The sequence below is a fragment of the Cucurbita maxima genome, unplaced genomic scaffold, assembly GCF_002738345.1.
Source record: "Cucurbita maxima cultivar Rimu unplaced genomic scaffold, Cmax_1.0 Cma_Scf00023, whole genome shotgun sequence".
Lineage (NCBI taxonomy): Eukaryota > Viridiplantae > Streptophyta > Magnoliopsida > Cucurbitales > Cucurbitaceae > Cucurbita > Cucurbita maxima.
Genome location: NW_019272039.1, coordinates 542654 through 566047, shown reverse-complemented (window position 1 = coordinate 566047; position 23394 = coordinate 542654). Strand labels below are relative to the sequence as shown.

Here is a 23394-nt window from a genome sequence, read left to right as displayed (position 1 = left end):
TTTTTTTTTTTTTTTTTTTTTTTGGGTCCTAAAATCGCTATCTAAGTGGTTTCAAATTTTTAAGGCGAAATTGGTGTAAGTAATTTTTTTTTTCTTTTTTTGTTAATTAATAGTTTTTTTTTTGTGACTTTTTTATTTTAAAAGGAATTAATTAGGAATATTTTGACGTGTTTGAATCCGACAATCACCCGCTACCGGTTGGAGCTGCGTGTTTCTAGCCGAAATCCAAAAGTTGGTACTCCACGTCAACAAAAAAAGATTAGGCAACGGAGGGGTAGTATTGTCATTTCATATATTACGTATATTATGTCATGTATTAAGTACTTTTATACTTAATTAGTTAGTGATAAATAAAATTAGTTAGATTAGAGCTAGAATGACTTGAAAAATTCAAGAGCAAACACACCTCCCTAATTACTCGTTAAAGTTTAAACAAATCTAATTAATAAGTTAATGATTTTTACAACACTATGACCTATTACATATGTTTAAAAGTTTATGAACAAAAAAAAGACATAATTATGAAATTTCATGTCTTCATTAGACACTTTATAACACTTTTTAGAACCTCAAGATCTTTAATCCATTCGAATAATAGGAACAAAATTGCAACAACAAACATGACAAATATGTTGGATTTACAAAAAGACCACCACTCCTTAACGTCCCCAAAGGTTGATGGAAAGTGAAACATCCCGAAAAAGCATTGGGAGGGAGATGAACAGGTTCAATGTAAGTAAGGCAAAGCCCAAAAGGTTGTCTATGTTGAGAGGTTTTAAGTTCTCAGTTGAGAGGCAACGAAGGGCCAAGAGTTTACGTTGAAACATCCCCAAAATGCATGCCGCCGAAGGTTGATCAGGTTCAATGTAAGGCAAAGGGAATGCAAGAGCGTGCGCGCGGGCGAGCAGGCGTGTCCTGCCTCGAGTGCCGCCATGTGGGGGCTCAAAAAGGCGCCCCCCCTCACCTGCCATGGAATTTGATTGGCTTCATTCCTCATACTTTGCCCTGCCGTTTCAGCATCCCAAAAGTTCCTCATGTTTTTTCTTCTTCTGCAATTAATGGTGAACAACGCTGCAATATAAAAGGCCGAAAAACTGGCCATTCCCAAGAATTCTGGACAGCAAAACACACCCACCACAGAATATGTTAAACAAAATCAGATCCAGATGATCACCGTGGCTTCTATGGCTTATACTTCCACGTAGTCCTCCGTCTAATACTATAAATTATATACCATTTGAGCATATTTCAGTGTCGAACAAATCTTTAATGATGTCTTCATAAAAAAGAGAAATGGAAAGGAAGAGACTCTTCATAATTTGAAAAGACGTTACCCTTTTACACCAAAACCAAAATAACATTTAATTTTCTCTTCAGCTTCCCACCTTATTAATTTCATAAACAAACGGACTTACAAGCACTTCCTTTGAAAACAACCCAAATGACCAAAATACCCCACATCCAAAAATAAATAAAATAAAAATCTCGCCTTTTAGGTAATCCATCCCCACTAGGATTTATAATACTTTGTTCCCTGCCAACCCCAGTGTAGTTTTAGGTCCCTTTCATCCCGATTCAAGGAGTTGAGTCTCGATTGACTTATGTAGAATTATCTTATCACAACTTTAATGTACTTTAAGTATCATTTTCGTCTCAATTCTAGGGTTCGGTATTCGATTACCTTAAGCTCTAACTTGTTTTTTTATTTCTCAGTGATCTCAAAGTTGAAGCCGGGAAATGTATTCCCATATAACCTATATCATGATTGTTCGTTTGACTCTACTTTCTTTATCAAATAAACTTAAATGCATAATACTTCTCTTCATACGATCTAGGCATAAACATAAAAATGTGGACTACTAGGTAGATAGAAGACTAGACCTACTAAATTGATGGTTCATTAGGTATGGCAGAATTTATAAAGTTCAACGACTTTCCCCCACATGATTTGCGCGTGTTATAAATATCAGCAAAATTCCCGCTCCCTCCCTCGTAAATATTTTTGAGATATTTATGACATTCCATGACTTCAACAAAAATAAATATAAAAAATATTTCACATATTTATGGAATAAAAAATAAATTTTCTAATGAAATAAATTAAACCTCAGTCCAAGTCTGAATCTTTTTTTATAAATAAAAAAAAGAAATTACAAGCAGACGTAGAAGTCAAAGTTTGAAATTGTCGTGATTGGATTAAAATAACGTTTTTCAAATCTAACCTTTTTTTTTTTTTTGTTGAAAGTAATTTTTAATTTGCTTAGTTATTTATTTTTTTAAAAACGTTTTTTTCTCTCTCTCAAGAATGTGAATGTTATTATTAAAGAATAATGAAAAAAAAAAAAAAAAAAAAAAAAAAAAAAAAAAAAAAAAAAAAAAAAAAAAAAAAGGTGTCGGCCAAGCTGATCTAATAAAATTCTTGTTGAGACTTAGAGTTAAGCCTTTTCTTTTTTAGTTTTCATTTTCAATAAAATAAGATTGCTTAGGGTTTTGGTACTATGTAATATTAATTTTTTATTTCAGGTTATTCACTAAATATTGTTTGACAAAATTATTTATTTTAATTATTTTAGATTAAATAATCTAAAATATAATATTTACTTTAACCTTCAATCAAATTAAATATTTAGTCGGTAACTATTTTATTTTTTAATTTTTGGTTTATAGCTTGTAAATATTTTTGGTTATAGAGAATGTTTTTTAATTTTAAAATGAGATTAGTTTATTTTGTTAAAAAAAAATTACACAAAGTGTTCTAAAGCTTTTTTCTTTTTTTCTCCTTTTACTTTTCATACTTTTAAAACTAACTTGAAATATTGTCCATTTTCCTTTTTCTTGTTTAAAATGAGTCGTATTATTTTAATTTTTATTTTAAAAAATTAAATAAAATGTCATTAGTCAATTATTTTTAAGGTCCAGTAAAAAAAAATCAAGGCTTTCAGAATATTAAATTATTATTAAATAGAATTTTTTTTTGTAAAAAAAAAAAAGGCGACGTGGAGAATTGTAAGAGGACAGGAAGTAGTGGTGGTGGCCGCAACAAAAGATTGTACAGTTATATATGCAAATATCATTTATCACGTGCGCTTAATCTTCCTTGAAAACGACGTCGTATACCCCACCTATCCCCATAAATACTCCACCTCTGTTTTCATTTTCACAAAATCTACTTTCTCTTTCTCTCTCTCTCTCTCTTTCTCGTTCCCAAATTCCGTTTGCATTACTCAGATTTTCATTGTGATGACAGCAAACTCGTCTCTCAGAATGAGGCGAAACTGCAACTTAGAACTTCGCCTTTCGCCCACCACCACCGCCGCCGCCGCCTCCTCTTCCGCCGACAACGGCAGCCTTCAAAGCCAGCAACTCACCATCTTCTACAACGGCCGGATCTGCGTCTGCGACGTTACAGAGCTTCAGGTACCAAAACCAACCCTTTTTTATACGATTTGTAGTACGGAACTTTCGTGCACCCGGTTTGTCAAAATTTCCAAAGAGCTACGTGGCGCCAAATTATTGATTGGCTGGCTGTGAGCTGTGACTGCCTGTGACCACCTCGTACTCTTCTTTTTTTTCTTTTTTCTTTTTTTAAATAATTTGACACTAAATCTTCACGCGACCCAGCGCGTGGTTTAGTTTCCGTCGTGAGGCCGACACCGCGTTTTGCTTTGTTGACATGTCGTTTTCACCCCCACTAAAATTGGCTATACCTAATTCTTCTATTGATAGAAAAACGCACGTTTTCTTTTTATTTCTTTAATCTTATATAGACAATAGACTAATCTAGTGATTAACATAATCTTGTATTATTTTATAAATTATATCATTTATTAAATTAATTAGTTAAATTCAAATACCCTCCTACTAATAATTGCCCTAATTAATTCAGAACTAAATTAATCAAGTTAGGTTTAGATTTTGATTAATGATTTAATGGGTGGATATTGCAGGCACAAGCGATTTTAAAGCTGGCAACTAGAGAAATGGAGGAGAAGGACTTGAATGAACCGACATCGCCGATGCTACAACAATCTCCCCTGCCTCGAACACCGACCACTCCCGGGCTGTCTATGAAGAGATCACTGCAAAGATTTCTGCAGAAGAGGAAGCATAGAGTCCAAGCAACATCTCCATACAATCACTGAAGCTAATTACAAGTCATTTGGGGTTTAGAAATGTTTTAGATCAAGTTCTTGATGTCCTGTTTTTTGTTTTTTTTTTGTTTTTTTTTTTTTTTTGTAAATTACTATGTTTTTGGTTTCTGTTTAATTTTTTAGCGTTAACATTAACTTTCTACGTGTTTCTAGAATCCATATACATAAGAATACTCCATTTATATAAATTATCAACTCAATCTAATTTCCAACTGATTAATAAAAATGTTAAAATTGTAAATAAAGTAATCTTTGTTTCGTTTTCGAGTTTATGAACTAGATTCAGTTAGCTAAACTCATTCCTTTTTATTATGTTTTGACGCTTCGATTACCGGCAAACACTTTCAAAAGTGACCTTCTCGAGTTTCCGGCAATTTTCTTCGTTGAAGTAGCCTCTCATCATTCTACCAAGTGAAAGAAGTCACTATCAAGTATCAAGCCTTTATTATTAGTTAGTTACAAATCATGAAGTAATTTCTTTGCGCTTTCATTTCAAAGAAGTTGTAAAGAGGGAAGTACTACTCCTATTGACTAATGGTCGAGTCCGTATCACCACAGAGCAACAGCCGCATCTGAATCTTAATTGTTTACTCGACAATTCTTAGATGGCAAGCACTAGCTCCCCATGACAAAGTAATAAAATATAAGATCGAAGAGAATGAAATGTTGCTAATACATCAACGTGAGTTAAAGTACACATCAACGTGTCTTAACGGAAAGATCCAGAAAATTGACTTTTTTTTCGGGCGATGATTATGATATAATAAGAATGAAATTACTTTTATACCCTTTTTTTTCACGTTAATTGTCCACCAACTTTTATTTTTATTGAGCCGACAAATTTTAGTACGTTTTTCATATTTTTTGCAAACATTTTCAACTAGCACCACTTAGAACGGGGTTTGTAATGTTTAAATGCCTAAAATGAAAATGGGTTGAATTATATTGTTTCTCGATCATAGCTTATATTTTTGACTACTAAGAAATTACCCGTCCACGAGATATCTTGTGTGGGTTTATTTTTGTGGAATATGGAATGAGAGTGAAAATGATTATAAAGGACGATGAGTTGACAGACATGAGTATCATGTCTTGTAGGTTAGAGTGATGGTGACTGTTACACTTTCTTCACTTGCTCCATTGTTTAATTTGGGCGGCATCCCAGTGTGTCCGTGGATGGGGGAAAGGGGAGACATGAGTTTGACGTAGATGAAGATGATGAGCCAAATGTAAATGGAGATGATGAACTGGACAGAGATGGAGATGATGAGTAGGATGGAGATAAAAGACGATGAGTTGGATGTAGATGAAGATGACAAGATAGATGTAGACATACACGTACAGAATATCGAAGTTCCTCATGAACCTGTTCGTATAATACCTTAACCTTTTGTGGAAGATCCCTCGGGGTACCTCAATCATCATGTCTGGCCCGTACAAGCTACACGAAAACGTCTTACAAGCTACGATCGAGATTTGGTGAAGCATTGAAGATCGAAAATCCTGGTACTAACACGAAAACCGAGCCAATGCTAAATTGTACTCCATCATGAAATAACATGAAAACCAAAATACCTTTATTTTTATTTTATTTTTTGCCATTTTTCCTTTTAACCACCTGTACCAGCAATCAAAAACACATAAAGTTGTCAACTTCAGACAGTAACATATCAATGTTGGCAACAGAAACAATATAGGATGAATGTAATATCCCATTCAAGAAGACATTACATATTTTTATCATAACGGAACATCATATGGCTATATATCATCAGAACCCCAAGAATAGACTGCCAACCCATCTCATAGCCTCGGCACGATGCGAGGAGTGTCCCAGTCAGCCACAATATGGTTGCGGGTAATCTCCTGAATCGAGCGACAGCCGCTCAATGCCATGGTCAGCTCGAACTCATCACGCAGCATCTGAAGCACCTTCCTCACCCCAGCCTCACCCTCTGCTGCCAAAGAGAACACCACTGGCCTCCCAATCTAACATTGATGAATAAGATACTTGATAAGTGATCATTTAGTCCTCAGCTAGTAGCTAAGTGATTGTCTAATGTGTGTTCTTTTTACTTACAAATATGCCAGATGCTCCGAGTGCCAATGCTTTGAAAACGTCTGTTCCACGTCGAACACCGCCATCTAGGAAAACAGGAACTTCACCTCTGGCAGCTTTAACAACCTGAGATCATCAATAGCTCAAAAGATGATGACATGTTTTGTTTCAGGCAAACAAAAGGGACATAGTCAAGTTGTATTAAGTACCTCTTCCAAAGCCATAATGGTTGCAGGGACATAGTCGAGTTGGCGAGCGCCGTGATTTGAAACAATTATTCCAGCAGCTCCACTTTGAACGGCAATCCTTGCTGCAATTTGGAGGCCAAGCATCAGAATACACTAAAATCATCCCAATGAATGTCTTATTATGAATTTACTTACTGTCCTCAGCAGTAAGTACACCCTTCACGAGAATTGGCAGCTTGGTGATGGTCTGGAGCCACTTCACATCCTGTAAGTAAATGTAAAAAGAAGCTTCTTCAATGGTGCTGTCTTGTTTATTTCACTTTGAAGGACATTTTCTTTCTGTTACCTGCCAACTGAGAGTACGGTCAATCTGCCCCGCAACATACGAAGCAAGTCCCGAGTCAGCTGCCTGTAAAAAGCAACCCCCACAGATAAAGAAAATGTTATGGGAACATTGTTGATGGAAGTAGAACTTAGAACATGTTAAAATATCATTACTAGCTCAGTAGCATCAGACCCAATAATTGTATGAGTCAGTTCTATCTTCATTTTAGAAAAATGATTCAAGTATTTTAGGAATAAAGATACCTAGACAGTTTCTACAGAGTGTCTTGTAATCTCTTTTCGATTTGTCTTAATAAAGAGTGCGAATGCTTCCCACAAAGAGTTGTGTTCAACCGAATAGAGTGACATTTCACACTTACCTCGTCCATTTTACCAAGATCCAATCCCTCAAAGTTCTTCAATGTCAAAAATGGTGGCAGAGTAAATCTGCATCAGAAGCCATTTATGTGTGATAAACATTTGTTAATAAGGTTTACTGTCTACCTAAACCAATATCAGCTGACTCAATAAATCCATACACACCTGTTCTTGATATCAGCTTCCCTTCGACCAAGCCGTGGAGTGTCAACAGTCAGAGCAATGGCTTTGAAACCAGCCTTTTCAGCTCTTCTCACAAGCTGCGCCACCACATTTCTATCCTTGTACACCTGAATAAGCAATCACACAAATTCGGGTAAAACACATTAAGACTATCCTTGTATTTTGTAGCATAAGTTATTCATACAAATTGTTCTTACATATAGCTGGAAGAACCGAATCCCAGGTCCAGTGGAAGAAACTTCTTCCACACTGGAAGTAGCCCATGAGGAAAGGGTCTGAAACAGTTCAAGAATCACTCGAATCAAGCATATAAATAAACAGTCCTTAATTCAAAACAATATTATGTACAAAACATTTGAGAGAATAGTAGAACTTTAGACCATAATTGTGCCCGCTGCAGATGCTGCTCTGGCGGTTGCATATTCCCCTGCATTGAAACGACAATATCATTCAGATGAAAACACTGTCCTTGTAGGCATGGAAGTGAAAATCAGCTCCAAAACACCATTATAGACAGACACTGCATTGTTGATGATTAAGGGTTTATAACTAAGGAATACATCTCCATTGGTAGGGAAGCCCAAAGTAAAGTCATGAGAGCTTATGCTCGAGGTGGACAATATCATACCATTGTGGAGAGTCGTGATTCCTAACATGGTATTAAAGTCATACCCTTAATTTAGTCATGTCAATAAAATTCTCAAGTGTCGAACAAAGAAATTACTAGTGATTCATGTGTCGAACAAATGATGTACTTTGTTCGATGCTACATAGACTTTAGGGGAGGCTCTACGGTGTACTTTGTTTGAGGTTACATAGACCTCAGGGGAGGCTTTATGGTGTACTTTGTTCGAGGGGAGGATTGTTGGGAGGGTGTTCCCACAAAGTGGGCAATATCATACCATTGTGTAGAGTCTTGATTCCTAACATGCATAACTGGCTAGACATCGGGATTAGGAAGTTCTTACCTTCAGGGTGAGCCATCTTTTGCATGGCAGTTGGAGCAATCATAATGGGCATTGAAATCTTGAATCCCAACACAGTTGTTGACATGTCTATCTTACTCACATCAATAAGAATACGGGGGCGGAACCTGTTTCAGTGAAAGACAGATTTTCATTCATAATTTTGGATAACAAAGCAACTTTGTATTGGAAAGGACTGATAAACATGGAAAGAAACGTACAAAATCCTGGAAAATGCATTTCTGTTTTCCTTCAGGGTCCACTGGTCCTCGGCGCCAGATGCGTAGTAGTCATAGACCATCTTTGGCAACTTCTCCTTTGCAATAGCCTCATACTCGCTGACATTAGTAATCTCCATCTTTCAAACAGAGTACTCAAATCTGTGTGATTCAAAGCCCACCAAATTGAAACCATCTCAACTATTTGATACCGAACTTATTCTTGTGACAGTGAATAAGGAGAAAGCGATGAATCTCATCAAGACCCAGAGAAAAGGAATGCATAGGAATGGTGTTTAAGATCATATAATCATTGTTCAATGCTTTTTCACTTAAAAAAAACTTCCATCAATCAAAGAGTATTCGTCAATCTCAGAATATGAATCTACATGAACCAGAAAACATCGGATTTAATTCATTAATTCGTTCTAACTTCATCGACAAATAGAGAATGAAACAGATGAGCAAATTCACAGAGCATTAGTGAAAATCAGTCCAAAAGAATCAAAACCCATGTGAATGAAACAGAGTAGAAACAATCAATACTGCATGAAACACAAAACTCGAAAGACCCAAATGAATGATCGAACAAGACATGCGTGTAATACCACAAAACCCCAGATAGAGGAAGATGAACAGATCAAATCAAAAGTTGCAGAAGAACTAACATATAAGCGAGAGAGAGAGAGAGAGGGAAAGCATACCCTTATCTGTGGCAATGAAAATGAATGAATGGAAGTGATCAAAAGGGCTTAAAGATAACGAAGAGAAGAGGGAAAGACGAGCGATCGAGAGAGAGATTGAGCTCTCGAAATAGAGAGTGCGAAAACAAACAACAAATATAGCACAAGAATGATAGAGACAAAAGGGGGGTGGGGATCAAATTGAGGAAGAGAGAGAGCGGCCACATTGTTTGGATTGGATTTTCAAGGTGAGCGTTTGCAACCAAATCTGTTTCACGGATATTTCTCAAATGGATCCGAGTAAGAACTTGTGTGGAGGGCGTTTGCAGGAGTGTCAGTTATGCTCAATCCTCGATAACATCCCCTTCTCCTGTGATGTATGTAAGCAATTGATTTACAATTGCTGTTCCATATGAACTGATGATGATGAAAAATTGGAGGGTTATTGAAAATTTCACAAATTTATGATTCAATTCCATGATTCTTAATTTTTTTTTACGAAACTCTGACTCGAGTAATCGAAATAGAGCAGCTCATGACCCAACAGATATGGTTGGGTTGACTTGATCGGAAAAAATGTCAATCAGTTAAAAAAGTCAACCTAACAAAAAAAAAAAAAAAAAAAAAAAAAAAAAAAAAAAAAAAAAAAAAAAAAAAAAAAAAAAACTCACCTAAAGCAAATTTTATAATAATAATAGTAGGTAGTTTAAATTAATTGAATTATTGGATTATATGAATATAGATAAACTCAAAACTGTTTTTTAAATGGTAACGTTGTAAACTTTAGTTGTTGTTTGCTTTAAATATTTTTTTATTTTATTTTTTTTACAAAATTCTAACATTTGTTTAGGATATACTTGAGTAATTACAAATAAATTTAAATATAAATATAAATGACGTTTTAAATTTTTTAAATAAAATTTATGAAACGATAAAAATGCTATCTAACTTATTAGAATTATTGATTAATTATATCAAATATAAATTAGAGTTTCAAAAATTAAAATATCACAGCAAACTTAGAGTTACACAATATTAAAAATTCATATAATATGATTACGAAAATAGATAATGACGAATAATTGACGATCTTTTTAAAACAGTTTTAAAAATGTGGTTTAATGCAACATTTGATGACGCGGAAGTATTCATTGAATATATTTGAATTTAAAAAGATAAAAATACTCTAACTAGACAAAAAGAAGATGAAAGGTACCAAAGATAATAAACACACAACAAATGTCAAAATTTAAATTTTAAATAAATGTTAAATTAATAAAAATGACCTTTTAAGTTCTTTAAATAAAAAATTTAAATAATATTATTCAACTTAAAAAAATATAAAAAATACCAAAAAAATTGTGTCAAGAAATATATTTTTAATTTTTAATAATATTTTATAAGTACTTCTAACTTAAAAATAAATAAATAAATAGTTTTATGATTAGTGTTATATATAAAAAGAATTAATAATATTTTAAAAGTATCCTTTATAATTTATTTTTTTTAGTGTAATATAGAAATAAAAATGGTTGGTTGACCACTCATAAATTATCTTGTAATTTTTTAATAAAAATTCATAAGTATTTTTAAATCGTGTATTATTAAAAGAGTATTTTTGAACTTTTTAAAAAATTAAAAAATATTTTTAAGGTTTTTAAAAAAGTTTAAAAAAATTCAAGATATTTTTTAATAATTTTTTAAAATTAAAAGTTATTTTTGAATTTTTTTTAAAGTTATAAGATATATTTAAGTAATAATGATTTTAATCTATAATTGAAGGAAGAGTTTTTTTTTAGATTTTTTTTTTTAAAAATTTGAGAATTTTAATGAAATTTTTGAAAAGTTAATATTTTTTTTATCTAGTCCAACCGAAATGAATATTCATATTTTTTTCTCTGTTTCTTAAAAATCAAATAACGAAAGATCATAACATTCAACGGCTGAGATCTTATCTTCTTGGATAACGCACTAAAAAAGCGAACGAAATAAATATACAAAAGAAAAAAAGGGCGGTTCTTGCAAACCCTTGAATTGTAGTTTTAGTCACGTTTCCTCCAATCGCTGCATCGGCGGCCAAAGTTTGCGGTGGTGCCGCTACTTCATCTACTTCGCTGAGGTACTTTCGTCCTTATGTTTTTGCCTCTGTCGTATTCACGGTGGTTCTTGTTGGCTCTGTGAATTAGGGTTTCGTCTTTTCCCTCCTCTCACCCCAAGGATTCTTGCTTAGCAACGTTCTAATGGTTGGGTTTATTGTTTCGCGTTAGAGGAGGAAAATTTGATTGGATGCATTTTCATGCAGACTTTTCCTTTCCTTATGCCTTTTTGTTGGCTGAAATGCAGGCAAATTGAAATTGTAAAATGGTAAGTGGGAAGCGACCTTATGGTCAGAGGGACAATAGTGGAGACAGTAAGGGCTACAAGAGACGGATTACTGATAGAGATGACTGGGTCGGTGATGAATTGGTTGTTTACCGAATACTGTGTCCAGACGAGGTTATTGGAAGTGTTATTGGTAAGAGTGGGAAAGTGATTAACTCTATAAGACAAGAAACGAGGGCAAAGATTAAGGTGGTTGATCCGTTCCCTGGTGCTAAGGACCGTGTTATAACAATATTCTGCTTTGTCAAGGATAAGGAGGAAGTGGATGTTGATGACGAGTTCTATGACAGGCGACCAGTATGTGCAGCCCAAGATGCTCTGCTTAAAGTTCATGCTGCCATTGCTAATGCACTGGCCTCTGCTGGAGATTTAGATAAGAATCAGAGGGACAAGGAACAATGCCAAATTCTTGTCCCTTCAAGCCAATCTGCTAATGTTATTGGTAAAGCAGGATCGACTATAAAAAAGCTTAGAGGCAAGACAAGAACCAGTATAAAAATCAGCCCCAAGGATGCCACTGATCCAATTCATTCGTGCGCAATGGAATTTGATAATTTTGTCATGGTGTGTATGTTTGGCTCTCATTCCATTTATTTATTTATTTAATATCACTGTTAATATCATGAAGTTCCAACTTGATATATCCGTTTGTTTTTTCAAATGTAACAATTAATCATCAGCTTGAAATTTCCGTATCTCATCATTCCTTACATTGTTTCAACATTATGTTCAAACGAGAGTCGTCCGAGAGCTTCAGTGAGCTTTACAACTACTTTATCTTTGTTATATTTTCATTGCTGCCCATGCCTCTTTGATATTAAATCAAGAACCCTAAACGTCTTCTCTGGTGCATATTCTTCTTCTTTTTAAAATTTCCTTGTTGACTCTAAGAACAAGATTTTTTTCTTAAAAAAACATTCATTAGTATTTAATAATTCTACCAAAAACAATGATATTATGTTTAATTCAGTATTTGTTGAGATCCTAAGGACGCAGAAGAGCAGGTTTATTGCACCTTTCTTTACTGCTGAATGTTTTGAAGTGTTTACTTTTTTGTCTGATTTATCTTTTAAGGACTGGGCCTGAGGTGTCCTTCGACATACTGAAAATATCTATGAATATTGTACTATACCTTGGCATAGAGGTAGTTAGCTAGATATTAGTTATCACTTGCAAGACATTACAAGTGTTTCATATTACCTAGAGATATGTGATTTGGTGGACTTAAAATGTTTTTGCTTCTTGAAATTAAGAAATTGATGGTTTGAACAAGCCGGTTCTTGATCAATCTATAGATTCTTAACTTTTAAGAAATGGATCTGGAAACCAATATGTTTTGTAAGCATACCTATCTAACTCACATAAAAGGAGGCTATACTGACACGGGGATTACTTGGTAGTTGTTCTGTAAGAACTTTTATATATTCATGCCCTGCTTCAGAATCCTGAATGAACGCTCACTCTTTGTTTCTGTTTTCTTTTCAATAATTTTTTTGGCATTGTTTGCTGATCTTCAGTACCATTTTTTTTTTTTTTTTTTTCTATTTGGAGTAGATAGCTGGTGAACCTGAGGGAGTAAGACGGGCTTTATTTGCAATATCTTCAATCATGTACAAATTCCCTCCCAGAGAAGAGATTCCTCTTGATACGACTGTAAATGAGGCCCCTCCTAGCATAATTATCCCATCAGATGTCCCTCTGTATTCTGCTGGAGGACTATATCCAAGTGCAGATCCCATTCTTCCTCCCAGATCTATTCCACCGATGCTTGGTGCTCAACATGTCCAGGACATTCAGGATTACCCTGACACTGGGAATACATGGCCTCTTTATTCATCTTCTCTTCCTGTTGTTTCGGGTATTGGTGGTCATCCTCCATCTGAGGAGTTGATTGTTAGAGTATTATGCCCTTTTGATAACATTGGCCGTGTCATCGGGAAGGGTGGGGGTACCATTAAAAGCATAAGGCAAGCTAGTGGATCTCGTGTGGAAGTTGATGATTCCAAACGCGATTGTGATGAATGCTTAATTACCATCACTTCAATTGAGGTACTCTCTCTGTCTCTCACTAAAGCCAAGAAGAGTTTTTCTCAGCCAATGTCTTTAACTGCATGTTGGTCTTATATACAATTTTCTAGATGGGTTTATTTGCAGAATTTTGGAACACAATATAAATATGCATATGCCCATTCTATATTGTTTGGAAAATTTTAGAAGTGTTCTTTGTAATTTGATTCAGTTTAATACTTTGGGAAATTGGTTTTTGAGTTTTGATCATCCCGCATGCATTTTCTTCTGCAGCTAATTTTGAGAAGTTTCTCAAATGATGCTTCTTGAAATCAACTTTTGAAATTTTTTTTAGAAGACTTGAGTCGTTTTGAGGGTTTTTCCATTGGAGAGGGAAGGACTAAGCCTCAGTTTAAATAGATCAGAGTTATATACTTATAAAGATTTAGAACCACATATAACTCACATAATGATCGAATAAAACTATGTCATTTGTTAAGCTAATAACAAAGGATTTTGTAAGTAATATTGCAAAATGAACATGGAAAAATGGCCACTGACTTTCTATGTGTCCGAAGTAGTAGATTTTGCAGAATTCATTTCCATTGCAGAAAAGAAACCTTCAACTGCACACTATCCTTTGTTCTAGTTGAAATGGTTCGCGGGTCATCAAACAATTTGTTTTAGAATTTTAGCATGATATTTAACTTGCATAATTTGTGTGGTGCAGTTGCTTATTGTTTGGTTATTTCATTTGCATGTCTTATTCATGTTGGAACTGATTCGCTATTTTAATGAATTCATTGCCCATCTTGATGTTTCATGCCTTTTTCAGTCTTTAGATGACCTGAAATCAATGGCTGTTGAAACTGTTTTGTTGCTGCAAGAAAAGATCAATGATGATGAAGGTGGCACAGTGATTATGCGACTACTTGTTCCATCTAAAGTTATTGGTTGTATTATAGGAAAAAGTGGTTCAATCATCAATGAGATTCGTAAGACAACTAGAGCTGATATCCGTATTTCTAAGGGTGACAAAATTAAGTGTGCTTCTGCCAATGATGAACTTGTGGAGGTTTGCTTTATGAATCTTAATTAATTCTGAATGCAGTTTTGCTTTCACTACAATTTCACATTTGAATGTATTTTTGCAGGTAAGTGGTAAAGTTGGCAGCGTGAGAGATGCATTGGTCCAGATTGTGTTAAGGCTTCGCGAAGAGGCTTTGAAAGATAGAGAAGTTGGTTATAACCCTGCTGTCTGTACTGATTCCATGTACCATTCTGGTTCCAGTTTTTCGATGCCGTCTGTCTTGCCTTCTGTTTCTCCCGGTGCTCCACCAATGGGCTATGATCAGAGGGCTGAAAGTGGAAGTGGATTGGGCGCTCTCTCTTCAAGTAGCCTATATGGATATGGATCACTGTCGGTAGGTGCCATAAGCAAACTTTTGTTTTATATTGCAGCACATTAGTACCTTTGTTTTTTCAAATAGTAACATAGTTTTTACTATGTGTCTTAATTGAAAGAAAAAATTGCTTAATGCCAATGAGATGACAAGTTCAACATTTCATTTGGGTATTTGTGTGTATTCCTTTTTGGGAGAGAAAGATCATTTAGGACGGTCACTTGTGGATCAAATAGTTATGATATATTGAAAGGAATTTCTTTGTTCTGTTTTCTGCTATTTTCTTGCATACTGAAATCCTTTTCTGTACATGTATCAGATGGGAGACAATGGCTATGGATCCATGTCCTCGTATTTATCCAAGATGTATGGAGGGTCAGTGCACCACCTTATTTATTTAAAAAGTTACACAGTTTTATTGCTTCATTCATAGAGTTTATGTTTTGAATCGTAACCAATGTTTTTACATTGATTGTTTTTATGTCATGAAAAAACATTGATCATTTATTTGTATAGGCTGCCTCCCCCATCGGCTCTTGAGATGTTGATTCCAGCTACCGCAGCTGGTAAAGTAATTGGAAAAGGAGGGGCTAATATTGCTAACATTAGGAAGGTTGGTTTATTGTTGTCTACATTTCATTATTATTTATATCCTTATTTTCCTATGACTTATATGGCCAACATTATCATTTTTTAATGACATTTCTTTGGTCAATTGGAGAACAGTTCTAACAGCACACCAAATATATGTTCGTATTATAAAAAAGTGAAAGAATTCCTAGTTCTCCAATCTCCCACTTGAATTAGTATTTTTATTTTATTTTATTATTATTTTTTTCAAAGAGAAACAATTTTTTTCTTTCTTAGATTTGAGATTTTCTTATAGAGAACGTGATTTTTTTTTTCTTTTCTTGTTATGAAGACTTCTTCCTAAGATGCTGAGACATGACGTGACATGGGCATTGTGATACAGCATTTGTTAAAAATTTAGTTCTCTGATGTAATTAACTTGAGTAAAGCTATTAGAATATAAGGATGCTGGTTTCTAATACCTTGCTCATCATATTAGTATGCTTGAGAGATTGAAATGTGTAAAAATATACTGAATATGCTTCAATAAGAACTAAAATAGAATTGCCCCTGTTTGAATGTCTTTATTTTAGAAAGAGCCGTTTTCTCTTTTCCAAGACATATTTCATGTTTGTTCTCGCCCATATTTCTTGTACTTTTAGATTGTTTGAAAGAGCTTTTGGGACTATTGAATCGCTTTTACTGCCAACTCTTTTGCCTAAATGATTTTAATTAGTCAAAAAAGTGAAGGAGATTGAAAAATTAACTCTAGACACGCTTATTATTTTGTTGTTATGCTATTCTGGGTACTGAATATGTACACTCTTCATTGTTCAGATATCAGGAGCTTTGATTGAGATTTCAGACTCTAATTCATCTCGAGGTGATCGTATTGCTCTAATATCTGGCACATCTGAACAGAAGCGCGCGGCAGAAAACTTGATTCAGGCATTTATTATGGCTACATAAAATGAAGATGACTACATGTTTGGAGGTGACTAGATGAAAATCTTCCATTTCTGTTCATCCTCGGTAGATCTCCCTAGGTTCAGTTCTGGAGAGGGTGCCTCTTCTAGCCTCCAAATTCTCTGAGTTTTTCCCTTCAAGTGCTTGTCAGGATGTGGGAGGATCTACAGAAGGCTCATATCTAGGGTTCCTAGAGCTTTTGTTTCTTATTCTATTCTTCTTCTGTGGATTCTTAGAACTTTTAGGATCTTTCCTTTCATACTTGTATGTCTGGCCTTATCTTTTATCAATTGGGACTTCATCTCATTTCCAATGCTGTCGTACTCATATTATATGATGATTATGCCAGATGAGTTCCAGGATGGTCGTTATTCTCAATCTTATAACTGTTCACAATATTTTTCTGTCCACTCTTTCTCCTACTCAGTTTCTTGGTGGACGAAGATCTCAATCTTTGATCATTATTCTCAATGCAGTTGGTATTGCTCTTACCTATTATAGATCTTTAACTAAGACAATTAACCTCAATAGAAGAGATTGTTTCGAGAACTAAACTAAAGTTGTCATTGGAGAAATTTCTCTCTTGATTCCTTGTTCTGTACGTCATATGATCGTTCCTTATATTTTAGTAGGTTGGTGCTAAATAGCTCCATAAATTCTGCGTTTTTTTACCTCTGTTTGATAATTTGTCTTCTTTTGTGTCCTTTATTAACAGCCAATTCCATGTTTTATGCTCTATAGACATCTGCTGGCCCTGAGATTCCTTGGATATGTAGTAGCTTCAGGGTTGAGTAGGTTCATGCTCCTTCCATTTTCTTGAGAGAACGACTTTGAGACCATTGTCATTGGAAGAGAGTATTTGTTACTCTTCACTTCTGGAGGGAAGTTTCGTCGAATGTCTTAGTTGATGCTAAAGTGTCCTAGTTGATGCTAAAGTGATGTTTGACATGAGCTCTATCTCCTTATGTATCTTGAAAACAAGGGCCTTTTCCGTTTTTCGTTTTTTGAAGAAAACTATTTTAAAAATGGTTTTCACAGTGTTCTCAGAGTTGTGTTTAGGAAGGATTTCTTCTTTGTTGTTCTGTCAACCTTTTTATTAACTCGAGCAGAAAGGTTTTTTATACTTTTTACACCGTTCTTTTTTTATAAGAACAAAGATGTATTTGAAATCTGGCATACAACCTAAAACAAATTCTTACATGCATACACACAAACACTTCTGTTACCTTTCTAAACTCATCTTTTGTCTGCTACCATTTATGAGTTATCCAATTGCTAAATGGTTATAGTTAGCCTTGAAAAAATAATCAAGAGGTTTGAAATGACAGTACTTTTCAGTTTTCTGTCCTTGAAAATTCCTTTTTATGACATCCTTTCATTTCCCTCTCTTCTGATGACATCCTTTCATTTCCAGCCAATAAAAATTACTAGTGTCAAGAAGGCATTATTGAAGAATGAGTGGTTACTGGTTAGGCGCACTACAGTAGGGTATTTTATAGATTCAGTAAAATGTTCCCAAAACCTTGGATCATCTTGTGTAGATTCTTTAATGCCTTCCAAGGAATTTGCCTTTAGGGTTGTTGCTTAGTCATTCCTATCGATATTATGAAAAGAAATCATACGAGTACATGCAAGCAGATCATAGAACCATTTTAAGTCTGAAGCATCTCCCTAGCTTATTCAAGCAATTTTTCCCACTTATGATTATCTAATGTTTGCCTGAGCGTCCACCCTGTTGAAAATTCTATGAACCCTTTGGAGCATAGGTTCATAACCAAAAACCATGGAGTTTTGAAATCGGTGGGCTGCTTGGTTGGAATAAAAAAACTCGAGGTTTCTGAAGCCTGTGTTTGGAGTGAAGGGTTGAGTTTGGTTAATTTGCTTCTTTTGCCACCCTAATTGCTAGGATTTTTTCAATCCCCAATTTTGTGATCCTTTATTATGTTTTTTTGGTTAGAACCCTGATTGTGCCCTTTGAGAAGTCTGAATATCTTGAGAATAGAAAGGTCTGGAAAAATGGGAGAACATTGGATGAAAAATTCTGTGTAGCAAAATGTTGTCTTGATTAACCTAGGGATGCTGGATCATGTTGTAAGACCTCTAGTGAATTCTTGATTTTGATATCAACTTCAAATTCCATTTGTTGTGTTGTTTGTTTAAATTATGAAGTTAATGTAGCATTCTCGTGCATAGATTGAAACTGTCCACTCGATTTGATCGTGAAGGACATAGAAAGGAATAATTATATGTCGAATCCGTTCTTTTCTATTTAGGGAAGGGAACGAAACCAGTAATTGAATAGTTCCCAGAAATGATTTGAGGGCAAGGTATCTGCATTTTATGAATCAGAACATGTGCTACCAAGTTTCTCTCACGTTAAAGCTGGTTGTCATTCTTACATTTCCTTATATACTTTCAATATTTGTTCATATGAGTTTATCAACAGGAAAAGACTACACCTACTTTGAGAGGAAGAAAAAGGTTTGCAGGTGAATCATGTTTAACCGTTGATGCTATTTCTTAATCAATTGGGCTATGCTCGAATAGCCGTAGAGTGTTGAGTTTAGCAGGAAATGATTTCTTGTTGAGTCACTGGTTATTAGCTATTTGGTCATGCTCGAGATCTAACCATGTCATTTTCAGGAGCACATGTAAGCTAAGATTTAAAGTTTTAGCTTTCAAGGAATATAAAATTTATGCATGAGAGACACTAGTGATGGTCCTGCCCATTGCTTTCTCTCGTCATTTCTGGGACCATTTATCATGGTTGGCTTGGACTTCTTTTGGACCAATATTATATTAAATTCTTTTTCACCCTTTATTCTTTTAAAAAATATAAAAAATGGTAATAAATGGTAATTGAATTACTGTTTAGTCTTATTCAATAAACAACAATAAAGAGAAAACTACAAAAAGAAAGAAAATTGCTAATTAATTGGATGCTTTTATGGCTCTCTCTGCGTGTGGGTCAGCACGTGTCTATTTGTGTTTGAAGAATTCAAGGCCAAGGCCCATACTCATTTATTGCCTTTAAATTTTACCCTTCCGCGTTAATTAATTGATTCTGTTTTTTTTTAAAAAAAAATTACTGTTATTTTATTTAATTTTCAATTTTATTCATTAAGATTAGTGGGTTTAAAAATGATGTGGAGATCCATAAAATAAAATAATGCATGACAAATAAAGAATGGAAAAAGCTTTATTTTATTTTCATTATCACAACTGGAAAGTTTTTATAATTATATTTTGTTGGATCTAATACACATGTTATTTTTATATTATGAAAAATACTTTGGATAATTAGTAGTTGTCATGTTTCAACGGATTCATTAAGTCTTTAATGATGAATTAGTTAAATTAGTTGTCCAAAATAATTAATATTAATTACTATACTTTCCACCTCACAATATTTATACCCCATCCAGCCTACAAATATATACAAATTAATAAGGGTTTTATTAAATTATAATTATATTTAAGGTTGGATTAAGTATTAATCAATTAATTTTAAATGTATAATGTTTTAATTTGAATGGAAAATAAAGAAAAGAACACGGTTCATTAAAAGATAAAGGACAGCGAATATTATGCATTCTTTTATTTATGCTTTTCTTTTTCGATTTAAAATAAGATAAAATAAAATGGAAAAATGTAATTTCATGAAAATTGCAAAATAATGGAATTTTCTCCGAATATTGCTCTCACTAACAGAATATATTAATTTTCGGTCCATAAGGACAAAATCGTGGATCCATCTCAGCCCACCATTTCCTATCTCTCTCTTGACCTATAAAATTAGGGTTTCATCCGTTTCTTCTTCTTTCTCTCTGTTGCCGAAGCTCCGATCATGCTCCCGCACTTCGTTTGAGATCCATCTCGCTGTTCACGAACTTTTCAGTTTTCAATTTCTTTTTCTCTGATCTGAGCGGTATCCGTTCTTTTTTCACTCTTGACAATGTCCTGTTCTTATCTACGCCCCGATCCGCACTCTAGAATGTATTCCATACTCGACGAAGACGTTCTTGGCCAGAGCTATAGCCGTTGTAGCTACACTGAGGATTACTTTGATCTTCTTCCTGACCCCCTGCTGCTGCTGATTTTCAATAGGATCGGTGACGTTAAGGCCCTTGGACGTTGCCGTGCAGTTTCTCGAAGATTCCACTCGATCGTCTCTCAGGTTGATAACGTTGTTGTTCGAGTTGACTGTGTGATTTCTGATGATGATTTCTCGTCCGGCTCTTCGTCTGCTGAGAAGTCTCGAAGTGCTTTTTCGAACCTGTTTCGTATGGTTCTTGGAGGCATTGTCAAGCCGCTTCAGGCTATAGGTCAGTTTTTGGGTCCGAAACGGGTGAGTTCCTCTGTGTTGAGTTCTGTTTCGTCGTCTTTGTCAACTTCTTCGCTTGCGGTTGGGAGGGAAGAGGATGGGGAGGGTGGTCAAAGTGGTGTTACCCATCACTCGCCTACACAGGTTCTAAAGAATTTTAACGAGATTCGGCTCCTTCGGATCGAGCTTCCTAGCGGCGAATTGGGTATTGACGACGGGATATTGTTGAAATGGCGAGCTGATTTCGGATCAACTTTGGATAATTGTGTGATCCTGGGTGCCGCGTCGGTGATTCACACTGGATCCTTCAATAAGCACGTTCAAGAGAATGGAACTGATGGGTTCTGCTCTGGAAATGGTGCAGCTGCCGATGACAGCGGGAGTATACCCGAATCGTTTTATACTAATGGAGGGCTAAAATTAAGAGTAGTTTGGACGATTAGCTCTCTAATTGCGGCTTCGGCGAGGCATTATTTACTGCAGCCGATTATTGCAGAACATAAAACTCTGGATAATTTAGTTTTGACTGATGCAGATGGACAGGGCATGTTGTGTATGAACAAGGATCAGCTTGAGGAGTTGAGAGTAAAGCCCTTATCGGCTTCAACCGCTTCGAAGAGGACGCTTGTCCCTGCTCTGAATATGAGGCTCTGGTATGCACCTCACTTGGAATTACCTGGTGGGACTATTCTGAAGGGGGCTACACTTGTTGCTATACGTCCAAGTGAGCAGTCAATGACAAAGAAAGATGCCTCTGATGGATCATGGCTTTCAAATGCTTTTGAGGAACCTTATGGAACCGCAGCAAAGATACTGGTCAAGAGGAGAACTTACTGTCTTGAAATGAATTCTTTCTGATAACTTCAACTGGATCTGAGGTATTTCTCTTTCAGCTTCCAAATGCCTCACCCCCAAATTAATAAAATATAGTTATTGGTTCACTAGGATTGTTAAGGAAGCCTGGTTGTGGGGTATCTATCAATTTCCTGGTCAATCACTATATGTTTGTGTTGGCAACTAATTATGCTGTAGATTCTCTTATATTTTTAATTGTGCAGGCCTGCTTAGATTTTTCTAATTAAAATTTTCGCAATTTACAAGGAGACATGTTCCTTATAATCTGGATATTAAATTGGGCGAGTTGTTAGTTCAACATATGTAATTTTTATACTGTGAGGTCGTTGGGTCGAAGTATAAAAATGTTTGCCATGATTTTTATGTTCTATTTGTAGATGTTAACCATTCACTTGGTCTTTGGTACTTGAACAAAACGTTCATATTGCTGGGGTGGATGGGGAAATAATATACAGGGCAGTCGTTAAATCTGACTAAGATTTGATTCAGAGTTAACACTTGAGTTCAATGTGACGAATTAGTTCAGAATGGCTTGTTTTAGGTCATTATCCCAAAATTCAATTTCTATATTCTGCATTCTTTATGAACTCTGTATTCATTTAGCCCTTTTTTTCGTTCTTTCCATTCACTTTTTGTTTATCATTTAAATCCCTGTACCCAATATCCAGATAAAGGGGAAGATTGATAGTGTGGGGGGAGTGCATGTTTTGGAAGGTAGGATTGGCGGAAACACCTTGTTTCATGGATCCCCAAAGTGCCCATGTATGAGGAAACCTAATCGCAATGCAGCATTCTCAGCAGCTAATTCATGGTTGATTTTAGATTGGAAGGAATTAGAGTGAGATAATTGACATCCCTCCCTCCTCTACTTGGTCTTTATTCGTTGTACTTGAAAAAGTGCAAAAAATACAAATAGAGATGATGTTGTAAAAGCCCTTGTTGTGTAGTCTTATGTTTTCTTATATGTGAATATGATCTTAGTTCTATCAATTAATTGCATCCTAATTGAATTGTCATGTTACACACTCTTAATTCATTAAGGAGTTTTTGAATTATTGGTAGAAATCCTCAAATCTGAAACCTTGGAACTTCAGTGCCGGAATTCAATGACCTTTCCTTATTGAATTCTTCAGCTACCTTAAATTTGGCATTGGAAGCCTCAAATAGTTTAGGGTCAAAATAGACTTGTCTGGAAGGAGGAGGGTCTACATTTCAATGTAATGGCTTCCTTACCCCACTCGTTTTTATCCTCTTTCCCTTTTTGTTTTCTCACGCTCCTTCCTCTTCCCTATCCTTTTCATCTGTATAGCTGACTCGGTTGATGGCCCCCCCTCGCCCACTTGCTATTTGTGTTCTTCTTATGGTGATCCTTCGTCGACGGCAGCTCCTCTCCCGCTGAGAGAATACAGAAAGAGAGCCAAAGCGAGTGGGAAGAAAGGAGCTAGATTTGAGCCAGAGGAAAAAAAATTAAAAAAAATACTTGATGTTGCCAAAGGTTAATCAGGATCGTACATCTCATTTTTGGTGTGCTTTTTTAGTTCTTTCATACAAAGATATAGAAGAATAAAAACTAAATTATGACAACTTTAGTCTGTTTTACTTTCAAACGTCAATATTTGATACTCGACATTTTACAAGTGTTTCAAAAAAATTTCAAACAATTATTAGAATGTTGAGCGAATAGAAGGTAATGTGAAAGTTTTCAAATGAAGGACAAAGTTTAGGTACATTTTTTATA

At 35.1% G+C, this 23394-nt stretch overlaps 4 protein-coding genes across 5 annotated transcripts; 3 read left to right on the top strand and 1 right to left on the bottom strand.

The window, feature by feature from the left end:
- The first annotated feature begins 3156 nt into the window (after positions 1 to 3156).
- On the top strand, positions 3157 to 4319 carry LOC111497036 (protein TIFY 5A-like). The gene is made up of 2 exons (XM_023147652.1): positions 3157 to 3417; positions 3948 to 4319. Exons 1-2 carry the CDS (start codon positions 3241 to 3243, stop codon positions 4140 to 4142), a joined length of 372 nt encoding a protein of 123 aa, XP_023003420.1. The 5' UTR covers positions 3157 to 3240; the 3' UTR covers positions 4143 to 4319.
- A 1467-nt stretch (positions 4320 to 5786) lies between these two features.
- LOC111497126 ((S)-2-hydroxy-acid oxidase GLO1-like) lies at positions 5787 to 9324 on the bottom strand. 2 transcript variants are annotated; one of them, XM_023147792.1, is made up of 12 exons: positions 9171 to 9324; positions 8470 to 8628; positions 8252 to 8376; positions 7664 to 7710; positions 7481 to 7558; positions 7266 to 7390; positions 7103 to 7169; positions 6745 to 6807; positions 6594 to 6663; positions 6420 to 6520; positions 6232 to 6336; positions 5787 to 6140 (listed from the first exon to the last, which is right to left on the bottom strand). In XM_023147792.1, the coding sequence occupies exons 2-12, from the start codon at positions 8604 to 8606 to the stop codon at positions 5955 to 5957; spliced, it is 1104 nt and encodes a 367-aa protein (XP_023003560.1). In that variant the 5' UTR covers positions 8607 to 8628; positions 9171 to 9324; the 3' UTR covers positions 5787 to 5954. The 2 variants fall into 2 exon arrangements, with proteins under 2 accessions (XP_023003560.1, XP_023003561.1); XM_023147793.1 differs by lacking the exon at positions 9171 to 9324 and adding an exon at positions 9075 to 9145.
- A 1842-nt stretch (positions 9325 to 11166) lies between these two features.
- On the top strand, positions 11167 to 18745 carry LOC111497084 (KH domain-containing protein At4g18375-like). Its single transcript, XM_023147714.1, has 8 exons — positions 11167 to 11268; positions 11493 to 12095; positions 13086 to 13580; positions 14374 to 14613; positions 14693 to 14962; positions 15261 to 15316; positions 15458 to 15554; positions 16349 to 18745. The coding sequence occupies exons 2-8, from the start codon at positions 11511 to 11513 to the stop codon at positions 16478 to 16480; spliced, it is 1875 nt and encodes a 624-aa protein (XP_023003482.1). The 5' UTR covers positions 11167 to 11268; positions 11493 to 11510; the 3' UTR covers positions 16481 to 18745.
- A 1473-nt stretch (positions 18746 to 20218) lies between these two features.
- LOC111497087 (F-box protein At5g46170-like) lies at positions 20219 to 22672 on the top strand. The gene is made up of 2 exons (XM_023147723.1): positions 20219 to 21679; positions 22325 to 22672. The coding sequence occupies exon 1, from the start codon at positions 20433 to 20435 to the stop codon at positions 21657 to 21659; it is 1227 nt and encodes a 408-aa protein (XP_023003491.1). The 5' UTR covers positions 20219 to 20432; the 3' UTR covers positions 21660 to 21679; positions 22325 to 22672.
- Positions 22673 to 23394: the final 722 nt, after the last annotated feature.

What these genes read in the sequence shown, in the direction of transcription:
- LOC111497126 (XM_023147792.1), bottom strand. Translation starts at nt 8,606, where the DNA reads ATGGAGATTACTAATGTCAGCGAGTATGAGGCTATTGCAAAGGAGAAG. An exon ending in TGTACTTACTGCTGAGGACA is followed by an intron (nt 6,521 to 6,593) that starts GTAAGTAAATTC and finishes TCCAAATTGCAG; the next exon opens with CAAGGATTGCCGTTCAAAGT. An exon ending in CCATTATGGCTTTGGAAGAG is followed by an intron (nt 6,337 to 6,419) that starts GTACTTAATACA and finishes TGATGATCTCAG; the next exon opens with GTTGTTAAAGCTGCCAGAGG.
- LOC111497036 (XM_023147652.1), top strand. Translation starts at nt 3,241, where the DNA reads ATGACAGCAAACTCGTCTCTCAGAATGAGGCGAAACTGCAACTTAGAA. An exon ending in GCGACGTTACAGAGCTTCAG is followed by an intron (nt 3,418 to 3,947) that starts GTACCAAAACCA and finishes TGGATATTGCAG; the next exon opens with GCACAAGCGATTTTAAAGCT.
- LOC111497084 (XM_023147714.1), top strand. Translation starts at nt 11,511, where the DNA reads ATGGTAAGTGGGAAGCGACCTTATGGTCAGAGGGACAATAGTGGAGAC. An exon ending in CCAATGATGAACTTGTGGAG is followed by an intron (nt 14,614 to 14,692) that starts GTTTGCTTTATG and finishes GTATTTTTGCAG; the next exon opens with GTAAGTGGTAAAGTTGGCAG. An exon ending in ATATTGCTAACATTAGGAAG is followed by an intron (nt 15,555 to 16,348) that starts GTTGGTTTATTG and finishes TTCATTGTTCAG; the next exon opens with ATATCAGGAGCTTTGATTGA.
- LOC111497087 (XM_023147723.1), top strand. Translation starts at nt 20,433, where the DNA reads ATGTCCTGTTCTTATCTACGCCCCGATCCGCACTCTAGAATGTATTCC.